At 40.0% G+C, this 20,478-nt stretch overlaps 1 protein-coding gene across 2 annotated transcripts in view; it reads left to right on the top strand.

Annotated features, from left to right (window-relative positions):
• NOL4 (nucleolar protein 4) overlaps window positions 1-18,113 on the top strand; it is a 186,519-nt gene extending 168,406 nt beyond the window's left edge. Inside the window, exons 10-12 of one of the 2 annotated variants that reach the window (XM_058808774.1) lie at window positions 5,405-5,585; window positions 9,911-9,991; window positions 16,226-18,113. In XM_058808774.1, coding sequence (XP_058664757.1) covers window positions 5,405-5,585; window positions 9,911-9,991; window positions 16,226-16,419 — 456 coding nt within the window. In that variant the 3' untranslated portion in view covers window positions 16,420-18,113. The remainder of the gene's footprint in view (window positions 1-5,404; window positions 5,586-9,910; window positions 9,992-16,225) is intronic. The other variant, XM_058808766.1, reaches the window with a different exon arrangement.
• Window positions 18,114-20,478: the final 2,365 nt, after the last annotated feature.

Raw genomic sequence — 20,478 nt, 5'->3', positions numbered from 1 at the left:
TAACTTTTGAGTTTGTTCCCAGTTAAAAACTTCAGAGTTTTTAAAAATTAATTTACACAAAGAAAAGTTCTTATGTTGTTATGGTTGCAGAACTCAAGAACTTTACATATTAGGTAACTCTAGCTTAAGGTTGTCTTTGGTGCAGAATCTCACCATCTGAAAAGCACGGATAAAAGTCCTATCTATCAGGAGTATTGTAAGGATTAATTGAGTATGCTTTGAAAAGTGGTATGTGGTTTTATCATATGTTTCAATTTATTTTACTTTTGATTGTAGAATTAAGTTAGTGGGATTCAAATGAGAAAAACATATGAAACTTTATCTCCTTTCTTCTAAAACCATATTATAAGCTACTGAAACCTAAAAAAAATAAATTGTAAAGCCTGCTTTGTTTTTACAAGTGAATGAATTTTTTTTTCCTATGCTGGAAAAGGAGAAGACCATATGCAAATATGCTTGCCTATTTGTTTGAAGACTTATCTGTATTTGAGCTTTCCTAACCTCAAAGTGGTATTCTAAAAGAAGCATTTATTGACAAGATCAACAAGCAATCCACATTTTTCAGTTTAACTTATTTAAAACGGCAGTATCAAGAAATATGAAGTGAAAATGTGTTTGCCTTTCTGTCTCTTTTCTAATTCACAGGAAAAAAAAAATCATGCTGACATAGGGGCAGTTAAAAGCTGTTATTCTCAGAGTCGTTGATTTGTCAGTCTGGCAAGTACTGCATTATTGAAAGCAGTAGCTCTGTGCATGTCACCAGCTTTGCATTTTTGGAATATTATTATTTATACTCTTTTTGTAGAAGTTTTGTTAGCCCTGTGGTGAGCTGGCACTGGCCATGTGAGTTGATCTGTACACACACTCCCTGTCAGGATTTACATTTACGTTTTAGCAATGCCTGTTGCTAGCAAGGAAACCAAGGCAATAGTACTGCTCTCTCTTAATTGGAGTACACTGAATTTCTGACATGTGTGTGTATAAGGGTTCAAAACTCAGTGTAGCACAAATTTGCCAGGGTTCTCGATTTTCACAAATTATTGCTTTTTTTATGTTATTTTGGAGGTGGTAAAGGAGATGGGGAACAGAAGGGATCAGTGACACTGCTAAAGATGCTTCTATGAAGACTGTTTTAAAAGAGTTGTGTGTGGGAGGGGAACAAGAGGCTGGGAAGTGCCAGTGAGCCTTGCTCTTTGTACCACAGTCCTGACAATCTGCACCAACATCATATTGCTGTGGATAGTGATTCCTCTGTAAACTATTCATTTGCTGCTCAGAGCATCAGTCAGAGCAAAGGGTTTCTTCAATATACGGGTTATGCAACAGCTCATGGAAAATGTTGTTAGGATGTACTGTCCTCAGAGGGTTACTAAATTGCTTCCCTGATTAAAAATAAAATCAAATATATTTTTTCTATCTCCTCTTTTGTGGAGGAAAAAAAGTGTTCTCCCAGTACAGACCTTGACATAAAACTGAGACATAAATATCTCTGGTATATATCAAGTTGAGGATCACAGTAAGGACCTCATGCTTCCTCTTTTCAAGCCAACAGATAAGTTTTTATTCTAGCATGCTTTTGTACCTACAAAGTATTTTTCCATATTCTGATTTCAATAATTTTGCAGGTAATGTGCTCAAACTTAAAAGTCTTCACCTCCAAAATAAATACAGAAGAGAAATATTGTTAGAGGGATGATTTATTTCCTTTGGCATATACTAAATTAAGATAGTATGAGTCAAATTCTAGATGAACAGATGTTTTATCTGCACCTTGGTCATTCTTCTTATTAAAGGCAAATTATAAATAGTTTAAAAATGCTTAGTTAATACATCAAAAGTTTAGCATATGATTATGATGACAACAGTATATATTCCATGTAGTTAGGTCAAACATGTCTCTAAATGGTTTGTTAATTGCTAATGATTGTCTTGAAATCAAGGTATTTTTAAAATAAAAATTTAAATAAATAAGCCTTTTCAGTGTAAACATTATATAGGGAGAAACAGGAGGTGCTGAATAACTAACACAGAATATTTCCAAGATGTCTGTTTTCAGTGGAACAACAATATATTTACTTTCTACATTAGTTTAAAATCAAAGGCATTTCAGGTGAAAAGAATGAAGACAATGAATCTATTAAGAATGAATCTCAGGTATACAAAATAAATATGATATTGATATTCTCCATCCCCAAGAAAAAGAGAGACCGGCTTCTTTATCCTTGGTATGGCTGCAAGGGAAAATGGCACAACTTTGCCATTTGACCATTAAAAAAAAAAAACCATTTCCAAAAAAATGCTTAAATTCCAGGGGAATGTATGAGAGGCAACATCTAACCCCCTGGGATCAAGCTCATGGTCCATAATCCTACCAGTAGGGCTGATGCTTGGGCCTGCTCAGAAAAAGCTTGACAAAAATCCTGCCCTATTTCTGCATGTAGTTGGAGTCATGAAGATTGAGGTAAACACTAAATTAAGGATCAGATTTAGTGTCTCAAATGTATGGCAACTTATACATCATTTAGTGACAGGTGATCAGTGTGCTGTTTAAAGAGATGTGTAATATTTAGAGGAAGCCTCCTTTTGCTAGTGGCCAAGAGATTAGAGTTCATATGCAGAACCAGGAGCCCTGGTTGCAGCATCATCCACAACTCCTTTAGCCTGCCTGAGAATTCCTTCCCCACTGGAGTGCCCAGACTCCACCTCAAGCCTCATTCCTTGGCACGTCACAGTGTTTTGTAGGGCTATGATCAGTTCTGTACAACGATCCCCCTTCAGTAGCACAGCTCCAGACTTGGCTTTCTGACCTCAAAACCACCTGTGGATTTTGTGTGAGGGAGGAGCTGGAAGGGAGCCTCCCAGGGCAGCGCTTCTGAGGGGGGCCTGAGTCATGCTCCCTTCTCGTGTGCAATCTCTGTAGCGCTGTGAATTGTGCATTCCTTCCCGCGCAGTGGCACAGCTCCCGCCACGACTCCCACCGCAGCTTTGCTTGGAGCCTGGTTGCTAGGAGATGGCAGCTCTGAGTTCAGGGCCCTCCTCACCACAGCCAGCTGAGACCCTGCATCCCAATTTCTCCGCCTCTTCACCATGCACAGCGACAAGTAGCCAGAGCTCTGGTCTCCCACTTCTTGTCCCTGTGCTCCAAAACACGTGGGCTGATGTGCACCGAGGTGCACCGAGCTCTCCTGCTGCCTCCTCCAGCCAGGCTCTGCCTTCTGGGCTTTGCCAGGAGCTCTGTGCATCTGCTCTGCAAGACACTTCCAGTTAGGGCTTCAGTACCCTCACTAGAGAGGCTCTGGAGGACATGTAAATCAGGGACAGCAAATCTGTGGGTTCCAGACAGCGAGGATAAGGACACCAATCCTGAGACACTCTGCTCAGCTGTAGGAGTTAGTCCTGTTTGCACTGTGCCCCTTAAACACAGCTTAGTCCTTGATGGTTTTGCAGAAGTTCTGCTGTTGAGCTCTGTGAAAAAAAATGAGTCTCTGAGTGAGTCTATGGAAGGAAGTATAATTCAGTTTTAGACATAAGGAGGCAGAACATCTGAGTCTTGAGAGTGTTAAAATTTTGGACGATGAGTTAAGCTATGTTGCCAAGATATAACTTTACTGTGTAGCTTATGATTGTTCTCTGAGAAAATAATATATTTTCTCTCATAAGAGATATCAATGACCTTTGGAGATAAAAAAGTAAGTGTTATTAAAGTTGAATTCCTGGCAAAAATACATTGCAATTCTGGCCGTTTGTTTAAGATTATTATTACTTAAGGAAATGCTTAGGAGACCACTTTGGCCAGCTTTCTTAAAAATGTAAAAATTTGCCTTAGCTCATAATACTGCCCAAGAGGCTCCATTCTTATTGTTTATGGTATTAGTTGTCTAATGGATTAGCATTCCATATTAAATATTAGAATTTCTGTTAATAACATATATCCCTTCTCCTGAATTTTTTCAGTTGTTCTTCAGGTGAAAGTCTCTTTCACCAATAAATACCTGCAAGACAAGGATGTCTTCATCTAAGAGATGCTGATAGTGTCTTCTTGAGAAGTGAAACCAACAATTGCTCTTAATGCATACAGGATTCACAGCCCTTTTTACTTCAACACAGAGAGTGAACACTGCTTGAACTATTTGATCTAAGAAAAAACTATAAAAAGGTTTCAGAAATTTTATAGAATTCTTAATAAGTTTGGTATATTTATGAACAATAAAAGAGTTGTGCAGTGGAGATATGCGCAAAATAGCAAAAAATCCTACACAAAGGGGAGGTAATTTTAGCAGATATTTTTTTTTTTTTCAGTTAACTACTCTGAAAAGGTCCTTTAAAAACAAAACTTCCATGGGTCCATTTTATTTGAAACCATTTTATTTGAAAACACTGAAATATATTTTGATTAGAGGAGAGTAGAAAGTAAAACCAACTAAAAAATTCAAGAAGCAAAGAAAATGTTGAAATACATACAGACTAAATCATATTTTGTGTCACTGAGGTCCCTATGGCAGGATGAGCAGTCACACAGCGATAGTTTTCCTTGTTTCCAACTACTAAAATGGGTTAAATCTTCTCTCGATGCTTTTCTTTATTTCACCTACTGTTGCTAAAGTTGCTACTGTGGCATTCTGTGATCATGAATGGAAGTGAGGTACTCTAAGCAGTAGTTACAGTAAGTACTGATGGGGAATAATACACTTTCACCTGAAGCATCTCCTTTCAAGGAAAATTGAAGGGCTGTGGTGCTAAATTTTGTTAAATATTGCACAATCATAAAATAGGCAAACAGAAAGCATTGAGGAAGCTCATGGTGTACAGACACTGCTGTTACACAGATAACCACAGTACTCAAGTCACTTTTGTGAAGGCATCCTTACTTTATGGCCTTTGTGTGGAAGGACACTCACCTAAACTTCTCCAAACATAAGAATGCAGTTTTATTCCATTCCTCTATTCCTTCTGTCATTTCTGAGACTGATACATCCAAATAAGTAGATGGGGCATTCTGTATTGGTTTATCTTATCAAGAAATATATGATTCTCTGACTTGTAAGAGTCACTCCAGTACTCAGGAAATGGCTGTTTCTTGTCCTTTCCCACTATTCTGGACAGAGTTGAGTTTTGAAGAAGAGCTCTTCAGGGTGAGAGGGTACATGTTCTCCTTTGAGAATCAGTATGGCTGGTTTGTGGAGCACAAATAAATGAATATTTTCAGATTTTTGGGAAACCTGTGTTCTTGCTTATTTCCATTGTTTCTTTTATGCTGATATTTGTAAATCTGAAATATATCTGTGCTTGTTTAACATGCTTTATACATTTGTAAAAGCAATAGATGTAGAATCTTAATGAAAAAGACCTTCACATGCAAGGTGAAATGTAACCATAATTCCAAACCTTTTCTTGTTTTTTGCAGGATGAGGCTGCTCCAGCTGACAAGCAGTGCAAACAGGAGCCAGCCCAGGTCACTTACTCAACATCAGCTGTTTCCAGCACGCAGGAGGTGTTGTACATCAACGGCAACGGGACCTACAGTTACCATAGCTACAGAGGGCTCGGAGGTGGGCTGCTAAACCTCAATGATGCTTCTAGTAGTGGTGAGTTTCCTCACAAATTGTGGCTGTATGTATATGTGCTGATGTGTATTTCCCCCTGCTGTACAGAAAGCTAGTCCATCGGGTTCAATAGCCACAGGCTGTTATCACATAATGAGCAGGAGCACAATCCTGTAAACTCTACTGCTGAGCAAAATCCTTGCTCTCTGCGTGCTAGTCTCTTTCCAGCTTCAAGGGATTAATACACAGTAGGGCAAGACTGAACCACAAGCCTCTAACAAAGCTGAGTAAAAAAATGCCAGGTTAGATCTTCACTCTGTTTGCATAACTTTATGGGACCTTATCATTACTGTCCTCTCCTACACTGAGCACAAAAGGAGGCTATTAGTATATTTTTGGCTCTAGATTCAAAACACTCAACTCCATATTGTGTAACACAAATGAATTGACATAGATTTGTCACATGGTCTCACCAGCTACTTTAATTTACTGCAGATAAGGATCTGGCATAACAAGTGTTAAAGGAGAAATCAGCATATTCATTTATACCCTACACTAAAAATGATAAGGTAAATATGTCACCATGAGGTTGTATGTCCCTCTGAATAAAAACAAGTGGTATCATTTATTTAGACAACATTCCTTTCTTCCTACATTGGCATGCTTTTGTAACATAAAAATGTAAGCAAATTGTAGTATTGTTTGAAATTATCCCTCATATTGATTTTGTACAAATGTAGAGCAATACCCTTCTGATAAAAAGGGTATTGTCTCTCTGTCAGAGAAATGCAATTCCTCTGGAAGCCTGAGGTTTTATTGACTCCCTGGACTGTATTTAAAGAAAAGTCTCAGAGGATGGAGAAATCCCTGTCTGGCAGGCCAGAGTGCCAGTTCAGATAGAGCAGCTGACTTAGGCTAGATGATAATTGCTCAGCTACAGCCTCTATATTCGGCATGCTCAGCAATTTTCAAAGTGCTACCAGGGCTGCAGCCTGCAAGGAGTTGTTGGAATGAGGTGTGCTGAGGACCTTCAGTCACATCTTCTTCCTCACCCCCTGCCTGCAGAATTCTCAAAGGTCTGTGGATGATTTGTGCTAAGTTTTCAAAAGTCTTTAAATACGTAATACTTTAGTTGTCAAAACTCTTTGACTCAGTGTGAATGATGATTACAATTGTTTCCATACACATGAAGAGCACATCTGAGGCACTGAATATGGTCTCTGATCAAATACTTTCATCACAGTAAGACAAGCTGTGGAAGTCTGGGTTTGTTTGTGAAAATGCACAAGAACTTTAAAATTGTCTTTTACATTATGCCCAGAGAGGATCTGAACCAGTTCCCACTGAAAACAGTTGGCTTTTGCTCTTTTGCCCATCTAAGAGGAGGATTAAGTTCCCCATGTGTTATTTGTCAGCAAAAGCCGTCAATATTGTCCTGGCTTATATAATCTTAAACTGTGAGGAATCACAACTGTTTTGTGTACTTGTTTTTCCCTTCAAACTTCTTGTAAGAGGATCCATTTTCATAACTCCCATTTTGCAGTGACTTGCAGGGTTTAGGCAAAAGTATTCTATGCCGCTTCAGCATGCAATTTTAAAAAATTATGTACAAATTAAATGCCATCTGTAGCATCACAGGAGAGGTTTGTTGGGAGCAGACAATAGGCAGCACTACCCAACATCCAACCACACGCATTTTTAGCCATCAATTTGTCTTGCATTCTGATTAGAAGCCACATCTTCTTTGTGCCTTTAACACAGAGGACTCCAGTGTTTTTTTCACAATTAAAGCTCAAGAGAGGTTTTTATACAGACATACGCTCAAACATTTCTTCTTCCTTGCCTTTCCCTACTTTCACTGGACAATTTTGGCTGTATGTCCTTTTATTTTGAAAAACCAGTAAGCCATTGCACTTCTCCCATATGGTTGCACAGTTGGAAGGTTGTGCCAAGGTGCCCATCTTCTCCACAGGGATCCTACGCGAGTCAACGTACGTAAGCTCTGGAAACCAGAGGTCTTTGTGTGCCAGGACTTGGAAACCAGTTGTTGATGCTGACAGTCTAGTTAGGTTGGTGATTTGTGATCCACTTGCCATATCAGGAAGATCATTAGGAAAGTTGTGGAAAGGCAACTCTGTCCATTCCTCAGTCTCATTGAGGCAAAACCAATGAGGAGCCAACCTCATTATCTCTCAGATATTAAGGGTAAATTGCTCTGGCTCTGGTAGCTGGTTTCCCCACAGGAGAAGTGGGAGGACTCTGAGGCCAGTGAGATCTGTCAGTCCTCAATGATGTGTTCATTGGTAGACAAGAGGAGTGGTTGGAGTTGCAGCTGACAGAGGTAACCGCTGCCCTCCTGACAGGCCTCATAGGACCCTTGTTTGCAATCATTACACTGTTTCAAGGATTCTTGTTCCAAACATATGCAAGGCTGTTAAAATGGTTAATGACACACTTCTCTGGAGAACAGGATATTTACTTGTGAATTGTTTTCAGGAGTGAAGAACTAATTTAGAAATGCAATTCCTTTTCAATATAGTAACCTATCAAATGTTCTTGTCACATTTACAGATGTTCTCCTAGGGTAAAAACAAATAGGCACCCCAGTCAGAATGCGGGTATAAACAAATAAGGTCGGGTTTTTTGTGTCCGCTAAAACAGAAAAAAAAGAAGTTGCAATAGCAGCAATAGCTATCTAAAACTTACTGCTTGATTACCTATTTCTGGACCTTCCCCCACAGTAATATAATAATTAATGTCCAATTAACTCTCTGTCTAGTAGTCCAGCTGATGTATGTATTTTGTATTCTGTGACTCATTTAATTTGGCTATTTCCTCCATATAAAGTTCACCCCTACTCTGACCTTACAGACGTGGCTGTCTGTTCGCCCAACTGTTTGGTGGCTCAGACTCAGGGACCTCTCTCTGCCTGCTGTTGCAATGCTTCCCTCCTCATGGGGAGGTCAGTCCTTCCACATGGCTAATTACAGAGCCATAATTAGCTCCTCACACAACTGCATGGGGCAAGCCTTCATGAAACTGCTCAATATGAGCAAACAGAATGTAGCAGCTTGTTCAATGACCCCTCCTTATTATGGGCGGGCAAAAAAGCACAGAAGAAAAAGGCTTGGTCTTACAGCACCAAGGTGTCCTTTCCCCCTACTTTTAAACATTTTAGGCCAATCCAGCTTGGCTGGAAATATTCACCAAGCAATCTGTGGGCTGACAGAGTCTCTGTCAGCCTCTACATGGGCTGGGGAGAAGCCTTTGGTCATGTTGTATTTGATTTGTTTAAATGGTAAAGGAGAGCTACTCTTTGAGAAGGGTGGATTTCCACAGCTCCTCTGTTCCTGTTACAGAGCTGAATGGAGAATCTCCAAGGTGCAATAGCTCTGTGAATGCAGAATTTGTCTGCCAGCTCTTAGCCAGCCACAAAAGCTTCAGCTGTCCTCTATTACAGCGACCCGAGGAGGTCACTGGGGTGAGAGAAGGACAAGAATCTTGTTTGATGATCAGAAGGCTGGATTTATTGATATATGATATATAATACATTATTACTATACTAATAGGAATAAAATGAGAAGTTGCAGAGGCTTGCTAAGCTACGAATAGAAAAGAAAGAATCTAAAACAAAGTTCTGTGTCCAGGGAATCTTCTTCCGAGCCTGCTCCTGTGATTGGCCCCCAACTGTACACATGGAACATGAACCAATCACAGGTGCATCCTATTGCATTTCACAGCAGCTGATAACAATTGTTTACATTCTTCTTCTGGGGCCCTTGCTTCCCAGAAGATGCACAGATCCCAAAGAAAGGATTTCTGTGAAAAAATGTCTGCGACAGTCCTCCTTCTATCATTCCTGGACTGAGCTCAGAAAAGAGTCCAGCTTGAGGGCAGGAGGGTGAGGACAGGAGATAATGTTGAGAGGAAAAGCTCTTGATACCACCAGGAGCTGTTGAAGTCCCTGCATGTAGCCTGGGCGTCTCCTGAGGCAGTGGGATTGGCTTGTCTCCCCATGTATTTCAGGCCAGGGGGCTGCTGTCTGCCCTCTCCTGATGACTGTCAGCACTCTCTGAAGTCATGTTGGGCTCCTTGGAGCCGTGGTCTTTGCAGTTGCTTCATTTCCTGAAGTCCATTTTCTATAAGAGTGTGCAATGTGTTTCTGCTGCCATAGCTGGGTTGCCTGGAGGTGATTTAGAACTTTTTTCTGCACCATTGTCTGGTTTTCTAGCCAGAAATGTCAGTCAGTTCCTTTTGTGTGTGTGTGTAAAAAGAGGGTATTTCAGACTCAGTGTTGGGCTGGCCATGCAGGATATGCCCTCATGTCACAGTAAGACAAAGTGTTGTGTCTCCATTTCTCTCCCCAGATCTGCAGCCTACCTCCACCACAGCCACAACTCAGCACTGCATCCCAGGCACCACGAACGTCCAGTCCCCTTCCAGCTCAGGTGAGTTCTTTGGCTGAATTCCATTATGTTCACACCATGGCAGAGCCTGGCAAGATCCTGGCAGGATTCTCTTTCAGCCTCCTCTCCCATGGGCAGGCCTGCAGACCATGATGGCCCAGCTGGTGGCTCAGGGACTTCCCCCATACTGCTCACCCCTCCCTGCTGGTCCTTCCAGAGGCTGTGCCCTCCCAGCTCTTCCCTGCTTTAGCCAGGCCTCCTACATGTGCCAGTCTGCCTTCCTGGTCCTTTGCATCCTGGTCCTGCAGATGCTGCAGCCCTGCTGGAGACAGGGGGGTAGCTGGGGGAACCTCCCAGGGCAGGTGCTGCTGACCTCCAAGGACCAGCACGACCATGCTGATCTGCAGCAGGGAGAGGAGTACTGAGCACTCTTGTCCACTTGCTCATGAGATAGCAGGGAAGGAGGGCACCTCGTTTCCACCTCTAAATATTTGTTCACGATGTAACCTTCTGTAAAATCTTGGCACTTGCGTGATTGATGGTGGTGATGAACTTGGTGATATTCTTGGTGGCAAACTAGGGGGAAAAAACCCCAACAGATGAGAATATCCAATATGTAGCTAGTTTTTAAGGTGCTAAGTGGGTTATTCACAGGTTGGCTTGCCAGAATGTACTAGTTAAATGGGATTTTTGCTGTGGTTCCTCTCTCCAGGTCTTCTTTATACCTCTATTCTTGCTCAGTTTTGTGTTCTCAGTGCTACCCTGATGACATCAAAGTGGAGAAAGGGGAAAGAGAACACAGTTTGTCTCTAACACAGAGCCTGGAGCATGAAGAAACAGATCAAAAGTGATAGATGTAGGAACCTGGGACAGTGTGTTTAATCCCATTTGAAAACCCAAAAGGTGGGGTTGGGAGAAGTTAAATGTTTTGACCTGTATTTTGGCAAAGGGGAACTTCTTGCTGGAAAATGCTGGCTGAATTTTCTGTTAAGACCTTCCCTACATTCCTCTTCCTCCTTCCTCATCCTCTTCAAATTGTCAGGTATGTGGCACAGGCAAGTACTACTCCATTCCCACCAAAGGGATGGAAATGGAATGTACTGGGCAGAATCTGACTTTCCTACCTCTGCACAAAGCTGAGGTGACAACTGTTAAGGCAACACAGTATACACCACATCATTAATCTCCTGTGGTGGATAGGGAGGATCTCATATAATCATTTAATCCCAGACCACTGTGTTTCCTGATCACTGAAAATGAATGATGGCTGTAGGCATTTCTGAGTTTTTCATATCACTTTCCTCAGGCAAGACAGCATTTTTTCCCTGCTGTCTAAAGTAGCAGAAGATGTGTCTTCCAGAGGGAGAGGTGTAGAAGAGAGAAAGGAGCTTAAAAGGTCCAATTCATCAGTCCCAGTTTTCTTGATTTCTCCTGGCACTTGAAGCAATACTTTTAGGCACATCTGCTCTATGTTTGAAGGCAGGAGGAAAAGAAACATTGACAGATACATAAAATCACAGTAAAGCATTCTTATTACAATAAATACATCTGATTCAGAAAGAAAAGGTAGCATACTTTGATAAATTCTTTTCTATTTTGTTTTATTGCAGTATATAAGTTTTTCAGTCAAACCTCTCCCCTAAAGCCATTCATGAGGAAAAAAGTGAAGAGGAGAAAATGTGCCATAGAAAAGTTACACACAAGAGATTTCAAAGTATGGGCAAATGTATTTTTCTCTAAATAAGTGTCACTGCTTTTTGCATTATCACTGCTGAAAAAGGTTGCTTAACTATTAAAAAATGTAGATGCTTAAGCACTACATAACACTTTTAAAAATTATTTTTTATTTTACATTATTATCTACAATAGTGATAACCATTTTGAGAGTCACTGACACATTTATTATTCTCTCAGTAGTTGTTAATTATAAGATTGGTAGCTACCCAGTGACAACATACAATTCTTAAGGGAATTTTGCTGAGACAGTTGGTAGTGTCTAAGCAATCAGTATCAACACATCTACATCTGATCCATATTTTGGAATTAGATATAAATCACGTTGGTAATGAGTAGTGCATGAGGCAGTAACTAGTTCCATTAAAGTCTTGTAATTTACAGAAAAAAGCCATTTGTTCCACAGTGTGTTTAGTGGTAGGCATTTCTAGCAGCTAATTTGATGAATGTTTGTCTAGCACATGAAGAGTGGGTTTTTAGAGTTTTCATATTCAGCCTGATGTGGTTCCAACAAGAACAATTGCACCTCACAGGGGAAATTAGGTCAATGTAACTGGACAGAGATAGTAAATCAAAAGTATTCCCATGTTAAAGTGTCAATCAGGTGGCCTAAAAAAGAGGCAGATGAACAATCTGTGTTTAGTCTTCTGAAAGAGTATAAAAGAAAGGGTTTGTCTCAACTTTGTTTAATCCACTGCTTGTGAGAATGTTGTGCTGTTACAGAAACATAGAAGGTGACAATTTCATGTTATGGCAGTAAGAGAAAGAAAAAAATGGAAATAAGTCTCGTGTCTTAATCTCTGTGATATATGCTTAATCTTTGCTTGCTCAGCAGACATTGTGGAACCTGATAATAATGTTTGCAACCAAGATTTTTAATAGTCCTGAAGTACTCCAGAATAGGAAGCAGTATGCTAAAATGTGCAGTAACATGTTGGAGGAACCTGACACTTCCAAATTCATTGCAAAAATATTCAGATTTCTGTCTTTACAAATATACACTTTCTCGTTCCTGTGAGGACTGGCATCTTAATAAATGAAGTTAAATAGACTAAAGAAATAGTAAAGAGTTATTAAAAGACATAGTGGTGAAGCTGTTCAGCTTTTTCCAGATTTAGTAACCTGTCATGATGGCTTCTGGATATAGATGGACATAAAGTGTCCTTAACCAGCTATTTTAAGCCTTCAAAATAGCCGTGATTTATTTTTCTGATTAAGGAGATATGGTAGGTGTGAATAAGGTTTACGTTTCCATGTTTCAGTAGCTGATTTGCATGAAATCACATGAGAAAAATCTACAGTACAAGAATGCAGTTATGTGTTGCACTTATTCCTTAGTTTTTAAATGACCAGGTATGACTGATGAAGCTACAAATAAGTTAAAATATTTTAGTTATTTAGCAGCCTAGCCCACCTTTGAGAATCTCTATTACTGCCTGTGAGTGTCTATCATAGCTATTAAAAGCTGAGACCAATATAACACATCCTGGGACTAATCTCTGAGTGAGGTGTTCTCCCAGAGATAGAGCTTGGGCTGTCATAGGTAAGCTTTAGAAGTGAGATGGAGGGGTCACGTAATGTAATTAAAGGAGCTAGAATCCTTATCTCCACATGAAGCATTGGATTTTTTTTTCTGTGCAGTTGTCTGGCAGCTTCCCTTCCTGAAAAGGCATGGGTGTTCTCAGTGTCCCAAAATCATAGCTATGAAACTTTTCTCTCTGTGTGTATTCCTCTGGGTTTTTCTCAGAGGGTTTTTTTTTGAGGGGGAAGGAGGACAGCAATGGGAGTTGTTAAGTACAAGGCAGGAATTGGGGAGTGAAGTAAAATCCCATTTTCCTGGTAAGTAAAAAAAAATAAATAATAAACCCACCAAGTAGTTTGAAGGAGCTGTGTACATTAAAATTTGAGATATCTTATTTTCTTTGTATTCAAGAGCTCTGACATAACAGAAATCTCCCAGACCGAGAGGATTTTTGGGCTGTGGTTATTCCTTGTGTATGAAGACTGCCTCCGGCTTTTTCCAGTACCTTCAGGATGCAAAGATAAATATTCTGAAGAATTAAAGAACTTTCTTCATGAAAGTTAATTCAGACATGTAGGAATACAGAGCCAGCCAGGTCTTCAGACTATGTAAATAACTGTGACCCTATAGACTTGTGAGGATTTATACACTGGTTTGTGCATGATGGATATCTGGTCCTCTCCAGATATCTAGTTTTCCTCTAGTCCTCTAGTTTTCCCTTCAGAGCAGTGCACCATCAGTTTGTGTAAGGAAAACCTGAGAGGTAGGACCAAGCACATTTCCATGTGTATTTTATTTATGAGTGACATAAACTGATATCCTATTCTGTCACTTAAAATCTGGATTAGCAATGAGAAAAGCCCTTCAGTTAAGATTTCATAAAATGAAATGATCTGCTGCAGAAGCTCTGTTCTGCCAGATATTTTGTGTGTGTGTGTGTGTGTGTGTGTGTGTGTGTGTGTGTGTGTGTTTGGCAGTGACATGAATGAAACTCAAGGAAAGAACATAAAAGTTAAAGTAGGTTCATATGGATCACAATGGCCTCAATGTGTCAGTGGAAGCTTTTGCACTTCTGCCTCAATAAATGTAGAAGTCTTTAATGACTGCCTGGAAGCATTCAGCCCAGCTGGCATTATGATTGATATACCATTCTTCCCTGTGCTGGGTTAAGATTTTATTTAAAAATATCCTCTGAACTTCTTCACAGTCATCATTTTCCAACAGCATGTGGTCACAACAAACAAATTCACAGAGCTAATTATGCTTAATTTATCCTCTGTACACTGGAAGTCATTTAAAAGTCAGTTCATTTATACTGGTGTAAAACCAGGTAACACAAGTTGTAAGGCTAAGTGCTGCTCATGCTAGTTGTGTGGTAGGAAATCAGATCTAATAGGACTCTTTCAGTTTGAGTAGTTTCTTTTCATTGTCCCAGCTCTGCTTTTATTTACTCAAGGGGAGGTTTTTCATTAACTTCAGTTTTTGTAGGGACATGGCAATCTCCACATTTTTTGTGGTCTCACCTGTACCTCTGCACAGGTGTATAAGAAAGAAAGTTAAATAAGGTTTATGACCAGATCTTCAGCTTCTGAAAATCAGGCATCTCTTCATAGTGCTTATGATTATGAGTCTGTGTTTTTGAATCTTATAAATTTTGTGGGATTATTTAGGGGAACCTCCACAGTATGAATTGGTGTGTTCTGTGTTCTGCAGTTGAGCATGCTAAATTTTAAAATTATTCCAGTCTTTGCTGGAAAATCTTGGCATTGACATATATTGTACTGATCAAATTGAGGAGTGACATTTTTCTCGTAGGAAAGCAAAATACATTGCTTTGGATATCTTGATCCCAATTTCCAGGAGAGTATTAAGATTAGGGTCAGGCTAGTCTGATTTTCTGCCTGCTGGAAGTATAGATTTCCTACACTGCCAAAATGAGAGAGCAATATTCCCCAGATTTGCTTAATAGGTATAGTTGCCATCTATATCCTTCTATATATGCTCAAAAAAGTCCTCAGTCCAATTCTACCTGTCCAAATTTACACTCCAGTAAGAAAAAAAAAAAGTGTTAAATGGAAATTTTAAACACTTCATTAAAGCACCATGCATCTTAGCTGGTTAATAACTGATTAAATAGCCAGGGAAATTCCACACAAAGACGAAGTTCATGATGGCAGATGTTTTGCCAATCACAGTAGCCTGCCGACTGCCCTCAGGAATGCTGTCTTCCATATGAAGACAGCATTCCTGAGCATTCCATGGTTTTGAGAATATTTTTTGAAGAAAAGTGCTAAGCATATTGCTGTGAGCTGCCAATACAACAGCATGGTGATTGCTGCAGAATCTCTTGTCAGTGTTCTGTCCTTACAAGATCCTTGCAATGTGTTGCCAGCTGTATGCAGCCCTCACAGATGACAGTGTGCTCCTCACTGTGGCAGCCAGATTGTCACCAGCCTAATCTCATTCATGAGCAGCTATTTATGTAAGTGATCAGACAGCATCAGGCAAGTCATGTGGATGACCATTTATCTACGTCTGCAAGGGATTCAATCTGGCCACATGCTGATTGAAGCATAAAATGTGAAAATAGCTGTCTAGAGAACATAAGTTGGATTTTTTGTGATAAAAATTGCAAGTGTGCATATTGCCATGAAGTCCACCATGGCAGCTGGAGCTGGGGAAGCACAGGAGATGAGCCTTCTGCCTGATCACCATCGTCAGATCCCAGGGCAGCGTTTGGGGTGCAAGTGGCTCACACTGTTGGAATATGCCCCTGGAGGGTAATTTTCTGCTGGCAGTGGACTTGCCCCTCATGTTCTGTAAGTGGGGTCTGTGATACATAAATATAAATGGCTGTGGTTCCTGTCAAGGCGACTGGTAACAGAACAATTATGGCTTATTTCTGCTGCTTGCACTCAGCTGTGAGCAGGTCCTACTGCTCTGCATTTGTATCTACAAACCTCTGAAACGTCTCTGGCAGCCGATCTGAAGCTTCTTTTCTTTCCCTTTGCTGTCTGCAGGTCCAACAGATCTCAGTATGAAGAGGCAGTTAGCAAGCAGCTCTGGATCCTCCAGTAGCTCCAGCTCCAGACCCCAGCTGAGTCCCACCGAGATAAACGCAGTGAGGCAGCTCGTGGCAGGGTACCGGGAATCCGCCGCGTTTTTGTTGCGCTCTGCGGATGAACTGGAAAACCTTATTTTGCAGCAGAACTGAGTCACGCGACCTTCACACCGGCCTGGTCTTATCTCAGAATTTCCACTAATGACATTTTGATTTCCCAGAGCACACACTTCAGTTACTGCACAGTCTTTTAGGAGAGTTAATTACCATAATGCCACACTGTTCTTGATCCATAAAGTGATGTGTTAAGGTGCTTCAAGTGAACTTCGACCTCTGGTGTTTCCGAGGTACTTTACTGTGTCCAGGCTATTGCTTTTGTTTTAGTGTGTCAGCATAAATATCGAAAAAGTGGCTAGAAATTAACTCATTCTAACAAGTGAAGGAAACAGAAGATGCTGTGATGGTTTTTTAAAACAAGTGGTTCAAGATCCAAGTGCAATATTAGTGGAATGTGATACTGACTCATTGGACTTAAAGCTGCAGTATATGGCAAAACATTGCCAAATGTCCTGTTGCTACAGGGCACAATTGCAATTAAAAGGATCTTGTATTTTAAAAAAATGTAATTTTTATAAAAAACGAAACAAAAGATTTTTGTTTTCATTCAAGATTTTTCATTTTTACTTTGGTAAACTTTTTCACTGGTCCTGAAAATGTTTTGAGGAGCTATTTTAAGTCCCCCCTTCCTCTCTTGAATCCCTGGCTGTGCCCTTCTCCCCAACTTCATATTCTTTCTACAACGAGTAATTCTTGATGCTGGATAATTTCCTCCCCTGTGTACTGTAAATTGTCATCTATGGAATACCTTCCAAAGGAAGTATGCATTTCCTGCATTCATGCCATTCTCAACTCCATTCTGTAATATATTGCAGCTTTATTAGCAATTAATAAAGAGTTGAGCGTTTTTTAAAAAAGACATATCGTTGAGAAAAAAAAAAAGATGATTTGATTTCTTATGGTGAGCTCATCTGACTCCATGATCACTGCTGCTGTCTTATACAAGTCCCTCTAGTTGTGATTGGATGTAGATGATGAATGTTAAGAGGTTGCAAGTGACAATCTGAAAATTTGCACTCTTGTGTGTATTTATTTTTTTTCCTTAATTTAAACAAAATTCTTAACAAGGAAGGTCATTGACACTTCTGGTATAATTTGTATAATTCCCAGGCCTAGCTAAAACCTGTACAAAACTGTAAGTCGATGCAGCTGCAACTATAATAAAACTCTTCTCTCCCCTTCCCCACTCTTCCCAACCCCTCTATTTCTTATTTTATAATATTGATTACACATTAATGGTGTTTTCTTTGTGCACTATGGCAGGCTTCTTTTTAAGTATATAGAAAAAGGTACTTTAGTTTATGCTTATTGTACTATCTGTTCTGTTGTTTAGCTTTTGTTGAATAACAAGTTTCTTGTGCATTCCTAAATTTGCCTTATTTCATGTACAAAATTTTATGTAATTCCGTTTTTGACAATGAGTTTAAGGCATCAGTGATATTTTATATCTACTTGTTACATATAGTTTTCCAAGTAATGACTGTGATTGTGACCAAGTAATGTGCACTTTTTCTTGTAACTGTGGACATTGCTATGCTTTTTTTTCTCTAGTGTTTCTAGAATTACTGTTGCTTACAGTTATGTAAAAGAAAAAGAACTTTTGTGATACTGTTGGTGAATATTAATGTGAAAAAGCCTATGAAATATGAGTATTTTGGAGGTACATAGATACACAAACATCTCTAAGTTGTGGACTCATGTTCACATATTTAAATGAGAATTCAAAACCTGAGGGCTGGAATCATTTCCTCTGTTTTGTTTGGGTAAATAAACAGATTTCTGTGTTTAAATACATGATTGTGAAACATTATAACATTTAAATGGAATGGCATTTAAGGCTATAACTGTAATGGTCTTTAAAGAGGGAAAATGGCCTTCCAGTCCAATTAATGCAGCCCCTCAAATATTGTTTCTCAAAATTACTTAGTAAATCCAGTAGGATTGAGTAACTAGCATATATAATTTAAAGTTGGCTGGAGGTAACACCATTTTGCCACTCTACATTTGTTCTTAAAAAACTATTGGATGTCTTTTTAGAGGCCCCTGTTCTTGGATATGAGAATATTGTTGCAAATCCTTACCAGTTGTTGCCTATCACTCGGGAGGTGCATTTGTTTCTGCTCAGCTGAGCAGCCTCACCACTTTTCAAGCTCTTTTGCTAAATCCAGGTAAGGAAAAGAAGCTAGAGGACAAGGAGGTGAGAAATTTAATTCAGTTTTCTGTCCTCTGACTGCTCTTTCTTCTCCCTCAATTACTCCTTTTCTTGAGGGAGAAGTAGGAAAGTTTGGGGTCACCATACAACCTTCAAGGCCCATGAGTAGTTTTTCCTTTTTCCAGGTCTATTCCCAGCTTAATTTGATAGCTCACTGTGTCTTCTACACTATGTCTTCTACACAGATCCTCTTCTTCTGGGTGCCTCCTCTGGAATATTTAGGGTCTCCTTCAATCATAGGAGCAATTGATGTCCTCTAAAGTCTTATACAGATACTTAACTCTTTCCTCAAGTGGTTTGTCTATACCAAATTCCATCAGACAGATGGGAGTTTTTATTCTAGAGCTGTTTCTACCCCTAAGTACTGGGTTTATTAATTTCTTCTTTGGAACAATCACAGATTCAATTATGGCTTTAACTTCCTCTTCTAAGAGGGTACCGACATTCAGACCCATCCAGTGGAGGAGAGACCATAAAACTGTCCATTTTTGTGTGTGAAAATCTAGATCCAAGCATTGCAATGACATTTGTCCTCTTGAATCCAGGTCTCAGAGCCCCCTACTTTGTGTCTGCTTTGAACCTTCTAAGGCAGTAAAAGCACAAGGGAGAACATCTTGCTCAGGCACCCAGAAACAACCTCAGGGTTATTTCTTTCTCTCATTCACATCTTCTGTAACAGAGGCCTGGTTACCTCAGCCTAAATATTCCTGTTAGGATAAGGCCAGTTTCTTCCAGCATGGGACATACCCAGTGTCCCCTGAATATGGCTGCTTAAGGCTGCCTTCAGAAAAGCATTACACTTCTATCCAACATCTTTATTAAACTAGTGCTTCAAGTTTGGTGGGTGTCTCGCCACAGAATTTCATCAGTGCAGACTGGCAGGTGCTGGTCCTTATTGAAACAGCCTCACATCTTCCCAACCATCCTGGAGTTACTCTGTGAGTGGTCCTGTCAGACCTCGAGTCTCCAAGGGATTGTTGGGCAGGGAGGGATGGTGGGAAAATGTCATAATGCCCATAAACTTCCCTACAGAGTTAAGTACCAAACCTGACCATGGTCAGAGTGTATTGAGCCTTCTTAGGATTACATACACACTGGGAAGACAAGTCAGTTATCCATTCTTCTCTCCCTGATTTCCAGGGTAGTTTTCATGGACAGCTGTGGGTAATATCTTTAGATTCAACTTTGGGTTGTGAGAGTGGACAATCAGTCTAGCTTATCAACTAACCAGATTGGTTTGCTGTTTTCAATGCCTGCTATGAAACTGGAGTCAGAACACATGAAAAGAGATCTGGAGTCAAATGTTTTTTATCCAGATTGGCACCTTGCTGCCTGTCATTGAAGTATGCCACCACCATACCAGCCATGGTGAGTATCAGAAGCTACAGAAAGAATATTCAGACGTAAGCAAGTATTTGACAGTTCTAAAGCTGCCCTTCCTCTACAGAGAAGGAATTTTCTGGATGAGGGAAAGCTGGTGAACATGTACGTGACTGTGGCTATAAAACTAATTGGAAAACAGAGTTATACTAAAGTATGTGGATATTTTTGCTGTAATGGCCTGAGTCACTGCTGAATACAGTGTAGGTGGAAGTAGGTTTTGTTGGTAAAACTCCATTGAAAATGAGGAGCAATTTTATTTCTTCAAAGTGCCTATCACTGTGTTAAAAGACTCCTCATAAATTTGTTGAAGCTCCTCTGAATCTGGCTTTGAAAGGTTTGTGAGGCATTCATAAAGAAGATGATTTTCTATGTAAATAAAAGCTGATTTTGATAAATCCTGAAGTCAGGATCTAGTCCGGGCTCCACCCACTATTGAAAAACACCAGTGTGTGAAAAAGTATTGTGAAACAATGGGAGAATGGGAGAAATCAAGCAATGTC

Source organism: Ammospiza caudacuta, chromosome 1 (assembly GCF_027887145.1).
Source record: "Ammospiza caudacuta isolate bAmmCau1 chromosome 1, bAmmCau1.pri, whole genome shotgun sequence".
In the NCBI taxonomy this organism is placed as follows: Eukaryota; Metazoa; Chordata; class Aves; order Passeriformes; family Passerellidae; genus Ammospiza; species Ammospiza caudacuta.
This window is presented reverse-complemented; position numbering and strand designations above follow the sequence as displayed.